Genomic DNA, 17,391 nt, shown 5'->3' with positions numbered 1-17,391 from the left:
ATGATTTTCACCTTGGTACAAGTTAGAATTTGCTGAATAATAGGTCAAGGCACCTGCTTTAATTTTGAGTATTCAAAAAGTCAATTTTATTGTGATACGTAGTGGTTTGATAATTCTCTTGGAAATGGACTCAAATAAAATATTCCTCATCTTAGGAGGAGCTCAAAAGCAAAAATAAACCTAAAACTTCTGTAGAAGAATCTTTACATACTCTGTTTTATATCTTTTGTTATCACTGCAAAGATCGAGCTAAAAGCCAATTGGCTTTCAGCTCGATCTTTGCATCATCATTTTCTCGGTAATTATATCTCTGAACGAAGCACCCTCCAGCCTCCTTGCTGACTTTCATCTATTACTCTATGAGCTGCTATCCCTAAACCTTTTTCTCAGATGAAAATAATAAAAAGACAAAGATTGAAGTAAATTAATGGCAGTTTTATTACAGTAGAAAAAAGAAAATCTTTGGTTAAAGTCAAAATATGAATACAAACTTGTGGAAAAAATAAAAGCGCAAAAATGCAACTTGCTGGACTAAATGAAACTAAGTAAGTATTTACAAAGCACAGACTTTTTACTTCAGGTTCCAGAGTCCCATTGAGAAAATGGTTTCTACTGGCTAAAAACGAAGAGTTAAGACTAGGAGACAGAATTCATGCAAATCCTTTCTACATGAGAAACAGTTCGTAATTATTTTATCTGCATCTATTTGGTGAACTAGAGAATTGAACAAGAAACCCTGTTGTCATGAGGATCTTGGATAGAATCTATAAATCCGTAAATTAATAAGACTTTCCTTGTCATAAACTGTCACTAGCAAATTGTTGAATTAAAACTACAAAGTCACAAAAGTAAGTCCTGAGTCTTGATATAAATGCACCGTTGTTTTTTTTAATTGTAGTAGGATGAATAGGGGTAGAGTAGATCACTGAGATAGATCGAGTATTTTGCAAGAAATGTAAGACAATAACTACCTAAAAAAACCGACAGTAGTTTATGGAAAGCCTGAAAATGAGATATGGTGGCAACTTACAGATAAGTAGTTGGGACGCTTAAGTATTCGATGTGATGATTTAGACAGTTTTTTTATTCATCTTGTTCCCTTTACTCATGAGTGGAATTGTGGACATGTTACCAGAAATGAATACATGTAAAATACACAAACAAGGCTGTGTCATTCAAAAGGTCGTTTTTTTGGGGGGGGGATGGGATACAACGGCTTGATAACTTAGCTAACTGAGTCAACACTTGCTCAAAAAATTATTCTTAACCGTAGTTAGGCCTATGCGCTCGATTCAAGAATTTACAAAACAATCACATCTGATATGGTAGAAAAAGAATCCACTGATGAAGAAACTACAAAAACACATACATCAACTACAGTGTTTCTTTCAAACATTTCTGCTCTTTTTTTAATTGATCAAAAGAACGTTATTGGACATTTTTTGTGAAACTTTCAGAGCAGAAAAATCACATGTAATTTTAGAGAGTAATGATGAGTCCAAAAAATTAAAATAAGACCAAAAATCTGCGACGTCGCAAACATAGAAGTATGGTTTTGCAATTACACCTTAAATATAGTTATGCTGTTGTCATGTTTGGTGCATGGTCTTAACTTCAAAGAGATGATTTGGAAGAGCTACAAAATATAAATAAGCATAAAAAGGAAGACCAATTGACTAGGACTCGCGTCAGCTTCATTATGTCATTATTTGATCAAATTCCATTTGATAAGATTCAGTTTCATCAATTTCGATTTCAAACTTGATTAGTCCGCAAAGAGAGTTTGCCATTTTTCAGAATTTTTTTGGAGCTTATCAATTCATGAAGCTCTTGGATAAAACACTTCTGACATCATTTTACTAACTCATTATGTGTGGCATGGTTTTACAGGGATAGAAAGAATGAATGAGAAGCTATGTTCAGTATGCATTTTAAACTAAGATCTCTTACACAGGTACAGTAATTATGTTAAAATTGCTGATGGACAACATATTTGAAGAGAAAATTTATAAAAATTAGAATTGTTTCATGTATTTAATAGAAAATGCATTTCGCCATTGAAATATCCTAAATTTCATCATAACTTTTAGCCTTGTTTCTGAATTTTCCTTTGATATTTGAGTACTAAGTTTCTATGATTTAATAACATACTTACAAAAAAAAGAGAGGGAGAAGAAAAGAGAAATTCTGTTGATACTTCTATAATTGACCTTAAAGCTCTCAATTTTCATTTCCCAAGAAACACACCTTAAAATTCTGAATTTTTCTTCTCATAGATACAATTTCCCAAAATATTCGTTTTGACAATTATCATATCTCATAGAATGGAGAAAATCAAATTGTAGAAAAAATTCCAGTCCTCTTGTAAAAAACTCTCTGGAACTTTTGAAAGAATGTTTTTTTCTGGGTTTTCTTAATTTTCTTGAACATTTTCAAAACATTTTCTAAATTTTTGTTCCCTGATTTTTTCATATTTTTCCACCTTCCTAACAACACGTCAAATGGGGCTATAATAGTATGGAGAGTGTAAAAAATTTATAAAAAGAACCTATTCAATTGCTTTTAAGTTAGTGCGTATCGTTTACATACAGCTATTAATTGAACAACATATTTAATAAAGAGCGTGACACGGCGGAAATCCCATAGCACTCATCTCCTCTGTCAAATAAACTGATGGGAGTTTAATAAAGTTGAGGGGGAAATGCACCTCTAAGTTTCATGTTCAGTATAGCAGGCGCATCAAGAGTTTAGATATAAGGGTCTGTTTGTTGGACTATAAAAAATATAGTATAATTCAAAATAGATGTATTAAAATTTAATCAACAACCTCTCTGTAGGGAATTTCAGAAGTTATCGTGAAGTCTTCCAGGTAATGGTACAGGAACTCGAATGTTGGCCGTTTATCGGGATCCGCATCCCAACACTGAAGCATTAATCTATAGATGGCATCTGGAACGTGGTGTGAGGCGGGTTTTGGCATTCTGTAGCCTTGGTCTACTTGGTGAATAACCTCTCTACCATGCATACCTAATAAATTTAAATAGGAAGTATTAGACACCAGACAAGAAAAATTATTGGTGACCATCCACAGGGGAGGGTAATATAATTAGTGTAGGCAAGTACGAAAAATTGAAATGTTGTTACCACTAAGTCAAGAGGAACTTACAAACATTTTTGAAACTTTTTAAATAAAACCAGAGTCATAAGGATCGAAGTTTGCAGTCCTAGAAATTACAACTTGGCAGAAAATTAGTTTAAGGTTGTCATGGGACTCAAACCTAGCTGGGTTAAGTCTTGCTCCTTTTGAGTCATGAACATTAGCGCTTAGCAAGGAAGGAGGACAAATGAATGGTTATTTTTCGGTTCTATTGACTGGATGTCAGAGTCTAACACCTTAGGCTTATTCCAGATGGACAAACTCGTTCGACTAATCAGAAGGGTCCCCCAATTTCTACAGAATTACTTGTAACTGACAATGAATTTAAAAATTCAGCCAGTTTGTCTGACGGGACAGTGCCTCAGCATCTACCTGCTTGCTAGCCCATCTTTTCTACTACAATGTTGCCTCATGAACAAGCTCACATGCCTGAATTTTGTGAACTCTCTTGAAAACTGAAAGTCATCAAAGTTCATAGATTTTGTTAAAATTTTAAGATTAACACCCATTTTATCAGCATGAATGATTTGTACATGCTGGACTTAATGTAAATAGGATACTAAAATACCGAACCTGGATATGGCACTTGTCCATAGGTGAATAACTCCATGAGTAAAATACCATAGGACCAGACATCCGACTTTATTGAAAAACGCCCATAAACAATGGCTTCTGGTGCAGTCCATTTGACAGGGAATCTTGAGCCTATTTTGAGAAAAAGGTAAAATAGAAAAAAGATGAGTTACATAGTTGATTTATATGTATGAAAAAAAATGTAACATACTAGATTAAATATTTTTTTAAATGGAATTTTGCCTCCAAATACAAGTGTAAGTAAGAGAAAATTGTTGCATCCTCACACAACTTGCATCAAAATGCTGGCTGACTTCACTGGCCAGAGGCTGCCTTTCTTTCCAGAGAGAGAATTTGAAACCCCTGCCGCTTTCTTGACATCAACAATCTGATTCTTAAATGTTAAACAAATATACATACATATAACATTCTAAGAATAAAATTCACAGCATGTATATGTGAAAATTAAGACAATCAGTGTGTTACGCAACAATTTCTTCAAAATTCTTCCCAAGACAGATTTTCTGTCCATCATTATCCCTCTCATTTCTTCTGTCTCATTCTAAGCTCCAACTTGTCAAGCATTCTAGGCCTCAAGCCGTAGTTGTATACAATCAAATGCACCATCACATTCATTTAATATCTTTTTTATCCGTGCATCAGATGGCTGATGCAATGTGCCCTAATACTTATATTTCAAGGCCTATGGCCTACGGCCTTCCTCAGTTTGCCAGGAACTTTACTTTGCGTTCACCATCTCAGCTATGACTACATGTCTTCTCTTAGGCTCTCACAAGTCATTCCTAGATATTTTTCTAATGTAGAACTTTCTATTTCCAACTTTGTAATCCAGCTTCCAGAGTGAGTAAAGTGGGTTGTGCTATCTCAACAATTTCCAATGTTATTCTTCCACGTCTGCTCTGCCAAAAATTAACAATAAATTTTTGCTCTCGCAGATTTCTTTTGCTGTTTCGAATACTTTTTCAAATCTTAGTGCCCAAATAATGAGGAAATCTATTGGACTTCTCTTCTATGGCAGACATGGTACCACAACCTGTGTTTCTTCATTATAACGTTACACAATCCAAGGACACTTTTCAAATAGCTTTTTTTTTTTTTTTTTTTATTTTATTTTTTTTTATTGTTTATTGTTGCATGAAATAGTTACATATTATAAAATTTCACTTACAATGAAAGTGAGTAATAAAGAGATTAAAGAACAGTAATAATTAGGACTATGATATAAATTAAGAGCTAAGTATGCTGAAAGACAAAGAGATAAGAAAGACAGTAATGAGGATTACTGGAGTCAGCAGGGGTGTAGGTTCGCAACACCGGAATCCGCCTGTAGGCATGCATCGGTATTTTCAAATAGCTGCATTGTGTTGAATGGAAGCATCTGATGATAGAAAATAATTTATTTTGTCATTGTCATTTTTTCATTATTTGTATTTAAGTCTCATAATTACCTTGGCGAGGACAGTATTCATCATCGGAGATAACACGAGCGAGTCCAAAATCACAAATTTTAGCAATATTATTCTCGCCGATTAGAACATTCCTGGCAGCCAAATCTCTATGGATTAATTGTTTAACTTCTAAGTAGGCCATACCGCTTGCAACCTAAAATCAACCAAAGAAATACTAGTTTACCTGTAGAAACTGATTATAGAAACAAAATTCAATAAAAACTGTTGATTAGTTGTCTTTTGTTTACAGTCATGAATCTACTTAAATTATCCACAGAAATAATTTTCATCAACGTGAAGAACAATCTTCAGATTGGATACAAATATTTCAAAAAGGGGCAGAGGCTTGCGACACCGCAATCTGAGATACTCATTTATCAACATTAGCCTTCTATATTTTGGTTAGAAATAGGAAATTGTCCTTCTGCCTTTTCTAGATCTAGCTGTGTAGCCACTCCCTCTTTGGGGGAAGGGGGAGATTTCCTCTAAACCCCCTGGGAGTGCCTCCCTTGTGAAAATGGTTGCCGGCTGCTACTGAAAAGGGACACAGCGGAACAAAAAAATTTTCTACCATACCCTGAATGAAGGTTATTGAATAACTTGAAGCTCATTACCTGAGCAGCGATATAGATGAGATCACCCAACTGAAGATGTCGGCCTTCGCCGTTCCTTAAAAATTCTAGAAGACTACCATGACTCATATATTCCGTGACAATGTAGACAGGCTCCTGTTTTGAACAGACCGCGTACAGAGCAACAAGTCTAGGATGTCTGAACTTCTTCATGATAGCAGCTTCTTGCAAAAATGCGCCTGTTGACATACTACCTTGTCTGAGAGTTTTTACAGCGACCTCTATGCTATTCCTCCATTTTCCTGGAATGAAATAAATAATACGTTAACTAATAACGATAATGATGAGGTATTTCTTTGTAATATTAATAAGCATAACATTAATGACGAAATTATCCCAAAACAAAGCACTACAACAAAATTATTAATGCGTCAAATGCCTCTAATAAATTCACTTTCAGGTTTCTGGGAGTTGGTTCAAGTTGATAAGTAGTTATAACCAGTTAGGAGGCCAAAAGTTAAATTTGATTTAATTTTGTGGAAAAGTTCAAGATTTAAACACTCGCAGGACCAACAAACTGATTACTTTATTTATTTCTTTTTGTATATAAGCTGTAAAATTCGAAAGCATACACTTGCTCTACCGATCAAAATTTAAATTCTTGAAACTATGTGCAAAATATCCAACAAAATTTGTTCATTAAAACAACAGTTTAGACTTGAAGAGATGTTACTGCATAACAGATAAACTTACCATACCAAACTTCACCGAAATTCCCTTGTCCTAACTTTCGAATCAATTGGACTTCTTTCCTGTCTATTTCCCATTGGTCTCGAAGTTCTGGGCTTAAATCCCACATTTGAGGCTTTGGTTTGGGGCATGGCCGAGCCAAAACATGACATAATCCCAATGCATTCTCTGTTGACAGATAAATAGGAATCTTAACATTGATGAAATGAATGAAAAATAATCAGCAATAACAAAGTCAGACAATTTAGTTTCAATTTCTAAAGATAAGGAGTTGGAAAACCTCAGAGAATTTCTAACTGAGATTTTTTAACAATTGAGTAGTTTATTTACAGCAGGTTAAAAGCCAAAAACTTTTGAGCTTTTCCACTAGGACTTTTCTGCAACAAAATTTCAGACATTCATGGAATCTATTCTGACGGTTTGTTTGATCCAAGAATTTCCCTTACTCTCCTGTAAATAACAAATACAAGTTGCCAACAAAACAAACTAGATCTCTGTCGTAGTTAAAAATGATGGTGAGAAAGAAGCAAAAGCGTTAAATTGGGATCAAACATTATAACTTACTTGGTAGGTTTTGTTGGAAAAATCTTTTCTTTAATTGTTTGAGTTTAAAAAGATAATACTTACTTGTATAAGCCGTGACGAGAGCTGGGAGAGAGGGGAATGTCTGACTAGTTGCAATGAAGAAACCACCTTTATCTAGGGGTTTTACTTTGTAATGCTTAACGTGATGACCTCTTGCTTCTTCCCAGTCTTTCACACTCAGTGAGAAACCACCGGGAAGATGTTCTGAGTCTCTTACTAAAAAGGTTCCTCGTGGGTTTTCCTCTGCTAACAGTAGTTTCTCTGCTTCTTTCCGAGATATTTTGCCGAAGAACCAACTGGAAAAAAAAAAGAATTTAGGGAATATTTAGTTAAATAAAATTTGAAGTTGTGGTATAATGCTACTAGACATGCATATGTTACATAAAATCCTCTGGAACCTAAAACAAGCCCCCGGCTTCAAAATTTCCAGTTTTGGTATAATGCTACTAAATAAGTACATATTACATAAAATCCTCTGAAACCTAAAACAATTTATGCCTCAGGTAAATGAAGGGCATGGGTGACATTTTTGTAATTCTCAGAAAGATGACAAAATGATGGTTTGACATCACTGTAGTGGAAAACAAGAATTAACATAGCAGCTGCAGCAATGCATTATGAAAAAAAAAGTGCTGGGTTTGTGACATATAGTCCAACCTCCTTTCACTGGCACATTGACAGAGCCCCTGTGAACAAGCCCTCCATAAAGGCCTGTGATGTAAAAGTCGGAAAAGCTAATCAAAGGGCAGTCAGTTCAATATCTATACCAGTTTTTCTTCTGCCATGATTTGAAGTACTAAAGTATACTACTCCAATTAAATGTTTTAACTAGTGTAGCAGGGCTGACGATAGAGTTTTCAAGGAGACTGAAATGGTGATTCAATGGGAGAGGAATCCAAATTACCTTGCGGAAGGAAATCTACAATGGAAATATTTTTTCTTGTGGTGCATATGATTACTAAAATTAAAGTACACTCCTTAATTAAAAATAGATTCATGAAAAATTTACACTGTATATAATTGTTTACTCCTCTATTTGAGGAGCGTTTGTGTGACGAAAGGCTAATGAATTTTAATTAGAAACTGGCCAAGACTCCATTTTTGAAAATGAAGATAATTATACTTGGAAAAAATGATACATTAACATTTTCAACACTGACTTGACCAAATAATCAAATTACAAATATTGGTCTCATCTTTACTAAATAAGATGAGAGTAATTCCTACTTGGATACTTGGGGGATATAAGCATCATTACAAAGTGATCTATTGTGTAGCTTGTATGAGAAGTCAAGTGATGAAAAACTTTTTCGAGCAAACAGTGTTCAGACACAATTTATGCATCGTTATGACAGATTTTTTGAGGATAAACTAAAACAGAAAATTTATAGAATCAACCCATGGTATGACATCAGCTGATCGAGTAAACAATCTTAGATGTTGTCAGGTTTCTAATAAATTTGCATTACTGGCAACACTCCTTCTTTTTGAAGAAGGTTTAATTTCTGCCTGGAAAGAAAACAAGGATATCCTAATGGATGTGATTCAATGCTTTGAGAGGAATTTGATTACAGCCAATTAATGATCAAGAATTGCTCATAAGAGTCAAAGATGGAATACTATTGTTTACTGTTCCTTCAGTCACCAATGGCATCGTTGGGACTAATGATTCATTTATGGGAGGCAAATTGTGGCAATTCAATTCGATTAACTTTATTTTTTACAGCTGCCAATATTATGAGAAAATACTATCCTTTTGCCATTTGTTGATCAATGATTGCACCAAATCTGTTCAGAATGCACCTTAGGACTTAAATTTAAAATAGGAAAAATGACAGATGCTGCTGCGAGTAGATTTAATTTAATTATGTAAGTAGGTAACTAAACTCTTGTCAGAGAATATTTTGTTTTTGTGTAGCTAAGGTTGGCATTATCAATCATATTCAACTGCAAAAATTTACTTCAGGTGAAGTCAAAATAAGGATAATGGTACAAACTGCTGCCAAAGAGACGGATCAAAGGTCGTAGCTAGACTTCCTTAGAACAGAAAAACTATAACTCAGGTTGGTAATATAGTTCGAAATAATCCGAGGGATGCAGAATGAATTTGGCCTTTCAATTAGATAAATCCATTTTTCCACATGATGTTCACAGTCATAACTCTCTTCCCTTCTTCTTCTATTCTTATTTTTATAAATACCTTACAAAAATTGCCACAAGTTTACAAAAATGCAATTTTCAAGCCAGTCTCTTCCTTTTTTGATAATTTTTGTGTGTAAACTAGCCAGTTACATGGTCCAAAGATTTATGAAATTTTTTATAATCGCAAAAATTGGCTTGAAGTTAAATTTTTTTGTTACTTCTCGTTGAGATTAGATATTCAGTAAAGATGAAAACTTACTCTTCACTTTCGATTGATTTTTCCTCAGCCACAAAATTCCATGGTATGAGTCCTTCTTCACCAGTTCTAAACAGTCTAACTCTCCACCAGTCTGGCTCACTGGAAATTAATAGAGAAAAAAGAACTGTCAATATCAGGAGAAAGAAATTCATAAAGCATAAGTCAGTTAGGAATTATTTCCAATAATTTATATTGTACAAAGCAAGTTCTGCGTAAAATTTTGATAAGAAACATTCATCGTATTGCTCAAGTTCATATCTTGTTAACTTTCAGACACGTTCTGTAGTTAATTTTTATCACTAAATGGGAACATATATTAGAGATTATGTAGCTTTTTACTGGCTATTCAAGGAGTTCTTGTTAAAAAAGAACATATTTAAGACATGTTCCTTTGTTACAAACAATCAATAATTTCAGAGGCTCCCCCTTGCCCTTTTTACCAAGTTTGACCATCATATAATGGTAGGAGGAGAACTTAACTTTACAAACATGTATTCTACCATAAAATTGATTTTGAAAGTATCAAACAAATTCAATGCACAAAAATACCTGCCATTACGTACCTGTCATCAAGAATTTCCATTCTATCTCCTTTCACAAAAGAAAGATCAGCATCTTCTCGTGCTTGATAACTGTAAACAGCTACTACCACTCGGCCCCGAGATGAAGAATTAGGATGACCTATAATTTCAAAGAGCAAAAGGGAAAAAAAATTAGTTAAAGAAGAGGAGGCAATGTAACCTTCAGTTTAAACTGATGTGAGTAAAATGAAGACACCATAACTTATGTGGACACAGTGAATAACATAAATAAATTGTTTCAAAACTTCAACTGCATTTTTCTCTGATTCACGTTTTTTTCTTTTAACATTTTGAAATGCTCTGAAGTAGTCAATTTTTTTTATTCTTCAGTGTCCTTCTCTGCAAATAATTTAGAATTAACTCTGGGTGCGAGAATTCAGTTATCTCAATTTTTATTTGTATCACTCTAAGTCCCCTTTTCCTCAGGTGCATTGAAAATAGCTTCCTCCAAACTCTATTTCCTTAACTGGAAAAATTAACCTGTCTTAGCTTCAAACCATTTGAGGCCCTTAGTGTGATAAAATGTTTCTTGAATAATAGCACGACGGTACTGTCCATTATAGCAGGGACTCGGTTGGACTGCATTTTGCAATAAGAAAGTACAATTTCTAGCTCGGTTTAGAAACAACCTATGCACCATTAGTTTACCGGTGCACATAAGTGTTTTTGCGGGTGAGTCGGAACTTGTAGCTCCTAACTGAAAAATCTAGTCCAATTATGGGTGGTCTCTTTCCCCTTGGACAGTCGAATACAAAGAGAGGACAAATTTTTTTACATACATACCTGACATTGTGGGTGTGCGAATGATGTCCACTCCATGGCGTTTCATTGAGATACCTGGCGGACGGTTTGGGTCTGGTGTGTAACGAGGGTCACCACCGGCACTGACCAGGCCATTAACGTCCATACCATCGATTTTATAGCCATGATGATACACTGTGAATATTGGATGATAAAAATTATTAAACAGTGAATAAAAAAAGACAATAAAAGGACAATTCTTGGGAATAAAGAGATGATTTTGGGTAAAACATGTTCTACAATGCGTCTCATGGCTCATGGTTAGCATTGTTCGACTACGATTGAATTACTTGATAACTGGCATTTATATGTGTGGATGCATAATATTTTCTATCAACTCTCATCTATCTCCAGAGGTTCTTGGAACCATTATTAAGTATTTCCTGAACAAGAACTAAGACTATCTGGTGAATTTCCTTTAACAGCCCAGCTCTAGTGTTGCCAGGCTCAGGATAAAATTAAGTTGTTGGAGTTTTTTTTTGAGCATACCTAGTTCTTCATTCAGGGGTATTTTTCATTTAAATTTGATTTTGAAAAAAAGCTTTAACAGTTGATATGGATTTTATTATAACGCTTTCTATGGATCTAAAAAACGATCAACCTCAAGATGTGATTTTAAAATTATAAATCCACGATGAAATTTCACAAACATATCTTGATTGCAACTTTCCAAAATCTCAGCCTTTGTTTGAGTTCATTAAAGAAAATATAACAAATGTTGTATATTTGAAGTACTTGTAAAATGTCGTGTGATGAGGGAAAATCAGAAATGATTTTCATAAATGGATCCTTAATTTTCATTAGTTTTTCTTGATGTATGGAATGAAATCTGTGATGTATGGAATTGAAATGCGTTTTGACAACTTTCACCATGGATACACCTATTGTTCAATAATGACTCTAATATACATGAAAAATATAATTATTGTTTTGTTATATTTTGGAGAGCTGAAACTGAAAATAAAAGCACTCTAAAAAATTCACGGAAAATTGATTCAGATCTCTGTTTCATCAGTGTTGAATCAACGCTCTTGAGGATCATGAATATTACCTAGGGGTCGACCAGGGTCATTGTTCTTCTTACTGCAGCACATTCCCATGTTGATACTGCAGTCCAACTACGAGCGCACGGACTAATTTACAATTTTGTTATCTTCATAGATATGGATTGGATCAGACTAGATTTGCAGACAGTCACTTCTTCAGTCTACTCCTTTTAAGCATTTTCAGTTATCCACTCAACAAATTGGTGGTGTCTTCCAGGCATCTGAATAAAAGAAATAGACAAGTTAGAAACTTGGCAAAGACTGGTAAAAACTGGTACTTAAGGTGCTACAAATAAAATTCACATCATATGATTTCACAGCTTTTAGAGCAAGATTGAAAACAATTGGGTTTGAAGGAGAATATAATGGAAAAGAATGGGGGGTGGGTAATCAAGTATAGAAAACCAAATTCTTTTCAACCCTCAAGTTTCTTCTGGAACAGGTAGCTGTCATGAGTTGCGGATACATCATCGTAACTGCTATCCATTTCACTTATCCATACCCATTAAGTATGTGAGCAGTTGATTGCAAGATTTTTACAACTGTGTCAGACTTTTCCTATGTGGTTCCGTAGAATTACAATCAGCTCCTCATCCCATCTAATGGGTCCTCGCATGGCCAAGTCCTACACTAGCATTGTGAGTTATTCCTGCAAAATGCATGGAGCAGCCTACTAACTCTCACCACCATTAACTTTGGGAAGCTATGAGGCAAAAACAAATCATTATCTCATCCCTAAATAAGATCTGTTTCTGGGCATTTTACATACTTCAGACTAAGGCTATACAACAACAACTGAAGCCTTCTCTGTCAGTGGAAAAGGCATCCCTCAGTCTCGGTCGATCTTAAGCCCAATTCACACTTTCAAACTTTTCATTCAACTCTTGACTGCAACGTGTCAAATGAAAAGTTGGATAGTGTGATACTGACGCGAGAAAACAGCAATTTGATGAAAAATTGTACAGAAACTTCAATCTGACTTCATATTTAACTTTGCATTTAACTTTCAACTTTCCATCCGATTGGCTGGAAAGTTGAACAGAGAGTTGGAACGAAATTTTCCAACCGACATCAGCCAAAGCTTTATCTTCGCGAACCGAAGGCTGACAGAAATACCTAATGCTGATTTCCAGAACCGGAAACCTGGAATGACGATCACACTGCATCGGTGATTGAATCAAATTTTTTGGAGTTCAACTTTCCATCGAACTTTTCATTCAATTATGTTAGATGAAAAGTTTGATAGTGTAAATTGTTGAGACATCGCCTGGATTTGGCCAACCTATCAAGCCATCAGGGTGTTCATGATCAGATGTTGAGATAGCAAGACTCACGGGTAGAGATTTGCTCATGGAGATGTACAGCTAGCAGTATTTACGTTAACTGTCCAATTGTAGGTGAAAATACATAGGAGCAAATGATCTACCTTGGAGACGTACCTCCTGATGCAGGGGTATCAAAGGTAAAGAGCCTAATAGCTCATGACTTCACCCACCCTGAGTAGTGTGATAATTCATTGCGAGTTTTGACAGATAAAAAGAGGATTTGTAGGATAAATGTTGACTTACAAACTTCATCTTATCGTAGCTTCATCTTCAGTTCATGGTGACATAGCGAGAACAGGGGTAAGTGGGTTGAGGTAAAAGAGATGATGTTGGAGAACACACTACTAGAGCTAACTAGAAAGAAATAGCTCTTGCAAAAACCGAAAAAACCTCCTTCTTTGGGAGAGAGTAAAAGACAAACTAAGTAATCCGAAGTCTGATATGGGAAGCTAGAGCAAAGATAGGTATTGATGAATGAAAAACTGGGGTGAGGGTTCTTCCATCGCCAGTTGTGTGCTTTGATTAATAGTCATCTATTCAAATATCACAAGTAACAAATCGTAAACTTGAACTTGACATGACTGGATCGAAGAAAATACAAAATAATGGCAATCACTATTCACTATTTGTAGGAAAATCGAAGAACACACACACACACACACTTTGCTCCCACCGTCACCCTAGATAGTTTACACTAAGCAGTTGATCACAGTGGCAACACTTTATTCGGTGCGTGAGGTTGGTAGACTTGTAATCGATCAATTTCAAATCTGAAAGGCGGGATTTACGAAAACCACAAACTTTATCTACTTTCCCGTAACAAAAGAGACATAGTTAAGTAACTCGAGTCATGAGTATCTCGTCGTAAACTTCCAATTGAATAGGTTACGTTCTATTTGATCGATTCACGAATGCCAAGTTCAAGTCATTTCTTTTTCACCGTTGGATGAACTTGTTAACCTTGATATCGACGGAGCCCTACTTTTCTCGGGAGCAAGTTCAGCTTGAGACCTAGTGCGGCTCGCAGCTGCTATGTAGCAATATAGAAAGTGAGTTCAATACCGTCCGCAAACAAATTTTATCTCCACCCCCCCCCCCCCCCCTTTCGATGATCCAACTGATCTCGTTCAAGATCTACCTTATATCATGGATCTCGATACTCACGGGTGGGTAACAGTTTCCTTCCTCATTTAAATGCTAATCGGGATCTTGTTAATTACGGTACGGATCCGGCGCGACGCACACTGGATGGAGCCGATAGAAGAGGTCGGACGAAATCTGAAAACTTTGAAAGCTTATATTTCAAAAAATATAAAACAGAAAAGTTATAGAGTGGTTTCATTGGTTTTGTCCTGAAATTCTCTTTCAGAAACAGCCCTTGGAATTGAATTTGTGACGAACTTAACAACGAAATTTGAAATTTTAGCCAAAAAATTCATGTCCGACCTATACTAATAGCTTGTTCCACTGTGCGACGCCCGCCACTGGGATAAGTAGGTAACTGGTAAATGAAATTGTCCACTGGCCGCTCGCTCGGTGTCACAGAGTGCTTTTGCGGTAGATACGTTCTGCCGTGCTAAGGAAGAACGCCGTACGAACATTCAAGAGTTGCCAAATTTCCCTTGATATAACATGTATTTTTGAAGCAATTTAAGTACATTTTTCCTTGAAATTTTCAGATATTTTAGATCAAATTGCGTACACATAATTGTCCGAAAATTTTGGGGAAAAAATATTAAGAATTTTCCTAGTAAATTCGGTTTTTATCGAAGGAAATGTGGCAACGTCTGGAGGTTCATACGGCCTTCTTCCTTAGCACGGCAGCGTTGGCGTTTACAAATTGTTTTAGCTTCTTCGTGTTTTTCAGCGTTTCTTGCTTACCTTAGCCTCTGAAAATGTTTCACTTTTTTCATGACTTCATGAAAATTTTTGGAATATGTCCAAATCTTTCATTTTTTCAATTCAGGTTCATAACCCTCAATTTTAGGGGATGGGGGGGGGGAGGTGGCGTTCGAGGTGTGCGCCTCAGGACCCCTACCACGAGATAATTATTTTTATTTTTTCTTTTAAACTTATTTTTTTAACTTTAGAGAGGATGCTTCATTGAAATCTCGAAATCCGACAGTTTGGCTCACCTCAGCAAAAATGATTGATGCACTGAATATTGCAGGTCCCTTTTCCGATAGACTTTCTCATTTGAAGGATGCCGAAAGCATCCCGTCACAAATCGTCAAGTGGTTCTCGACTTTCACCATTGATACAGGATATTATCCATACTCAACAACAATAAGCGCGGCGCGAACCTGCAGAGCGCCTTCATGTTTTAGCTATGCAACGCGCACATCCTTTACGTGCGAATAGTTGCTTGAAGGCGTTACCAGCACATGCGTATTTTCAGGTCAAGCCGAACGAGGTGGAAGACTACGGAAATTATTAGTGTTACACTTCTGAAGAAAACAACATGGTGCGGTGGCGTTTGCGGACGTGGCGTTTGCGGACTCTAAGAATCCGGTGGCGTTTGCGGATTCTTATATTTTGATGGCGGCGATTGCGGAAAGGCGGAACAGAGCCGGTGGAGTTTGCAGACCAGAGAATTTCGGCGGTGGCGATTGCGGACGAAGGGGGAGGCACTTAATTTTGCTGCCCCCCACCCCTGTGCTGTATATTAAAGAAAAAAATTACCGGAGAGGCTTTAAAATTATTTATAAAAATATAATTGAAAAGATGCAAATTAGCTGGGTTTTATGTAATATTTTGTCATTTGAAATGACAATAACAAACTTAACAAAAACTTCGAAATCATAAGTTCAAGACCGTTGACGCCGCAAGTTTGAATAATCACATCAAACACAGTGCGGCTGGCGCGCACGGCGCACAGTAGCGCCTTACAAGACCGCAGGATACTTCATGCATTGCGCGTGCGGCACGGTGCGCGTGACGCGTGGTATAGCGCCTTACAAGTCTGCAGGATACTTCATGCATTGCGCGTGCAGCACGGTGCGCGCTGACGACATAGCATAGCGCCATACAAGTCTGCAGGATACTTCATACATTGCGCGTATACGATGGTGCGCGCTCAAGTCGTTGAAAAGTTGTATTTTCTTGGTGTCGAACCTACGCCGAAGTACCCAATTTTCGAATAAAGCACACCGCCAGGCTCTGGATTCCTTTCCGTGGATGAAAAAAAAAAACTATTAGTATTAAACATTAGTATTATATTAGTATAAAAACATATAAGCAGTGAACATACGGTAAATTTTTAAAAAAGGCATATCAGAAATCAAGAAACTAAAAAATCGTCAGTTTCAAAGTTTCATAAAAAAAAATAAATAAAAATTGAATTGAAATACACTTTCAAATAGTTTTTGTGTAGGCAGTTATGTAAATAATCATAACAAGGTGGTTTAATAATACATTTTATTTGGAGCGCAGAAGCTTTTCGATCATTACGATCATTTTCAAGGCAATAGAAAGAAACACTGCAATAAGCAACAAAGCGAAATGAAGAAACATAGATGTGGCAAAGTATAAAAAAAATTGAGACGTTAGATTTTTTCATTGGTAGTTTGCAATATCTTTGTTTCTTCATTTCGCTTAGTAGCTTTTGTTGCTAGATTCTATTGCTTTGAAAATGATCGTAATGGTCGAAAAGCTTCAGTATTGTAAATGAAATGTATAATTGTAACACCCTGAGGTTATGATTTACATAATAATCTACACAAAAATCATTATTGGTGTTATCGTGATAATTACCTATCACAATCTTCAAGTATCTTAAAATATGACTGAAATGTCTCGAAGTTATTCCCCAAAATTACCGAAGCATGAAGGGAGTCGTGGAGACGGGGGGGGGGGGGGGGAAGCAGGTTCCCCGCGATCATACCTCCTTTGGCCTGGTTACACGATCAAATTCCCGTCAAATTCCGATCAAATGGTGACTGGTGCGCACCATCTACCATCAAATTTCTGCGGCCTGCAAAAATTTGATGGTAGATGATGGAACTGTGGGGCTCATCCTTCATCTGATTTCCACACAACCGTGCTTATTTCATGCTTATTTCAAGCAACACGCTGTTTTAATCAATTTTTCTCATCAATCTAGATAACTTTCGACCGCCATCTTGGTCATCA

The 17,391-nt window shown here is 36.1% G+C and overlaps 1 protein-coding gene across 1 annotated transcript; it reads right to left on the bottom strand.

Moving 5' to 3' along the window:
- Positions 1 to 414: 414 nt before the first annotated feature.
- Src64B (Tyrosine-protein kinase Src64B) lies at positions 415 to 13,954 on the bottom strand. The gene is made up of 11 exons (XM_019060960.2): positions 13,504 to 13,954; positions 11,941 to 12,156; positions 10,872 to 11,024; positions 10,071 to 10,188; positions 9,508 to 9,606; positions 7,149 to 7,402; positions 6,525 to 6,689; positions 5,814 to 6,073; positions 5,200 to 5,353; positions 3,731 to 3,862; positions 415 to 3,027 (listed from the first exon to the last, which is right to left on the bottom strand). The coding sequence occupies exons 2-11, from the start codon at positions 11,987 to 11,989 to the stop codon at positions 2,816 to 2,818; spliced, it is 1,596 nt and encodes a 531-aa protein (XP_018916505.1). The 5' UTR covers positions 11,990 to 12,156; positions 13,504 to 13,954; the 3' UTR covers positions 415 to 2,815.
- Positions 13,955 to 17,391: the final 3,437 nt, after the last annotated feature.

Source organism: Bemisia tabaci, chromosome 2 (assembly GCF_918797505.1).
Source record: "Bemisia tabaci chromosome 2, PGI_BMITA_v3".
NCBI lineage: Eukaryota > Metazoa > Arthropoda > Insecta > Hemiptera > Aleyrodidae > Bemisia > Bemisia tabaci.
Note: the sequence above shows the minus strand (reverse complement) of the source record. Positions and strands in the feature narration are given on the sequence as shown.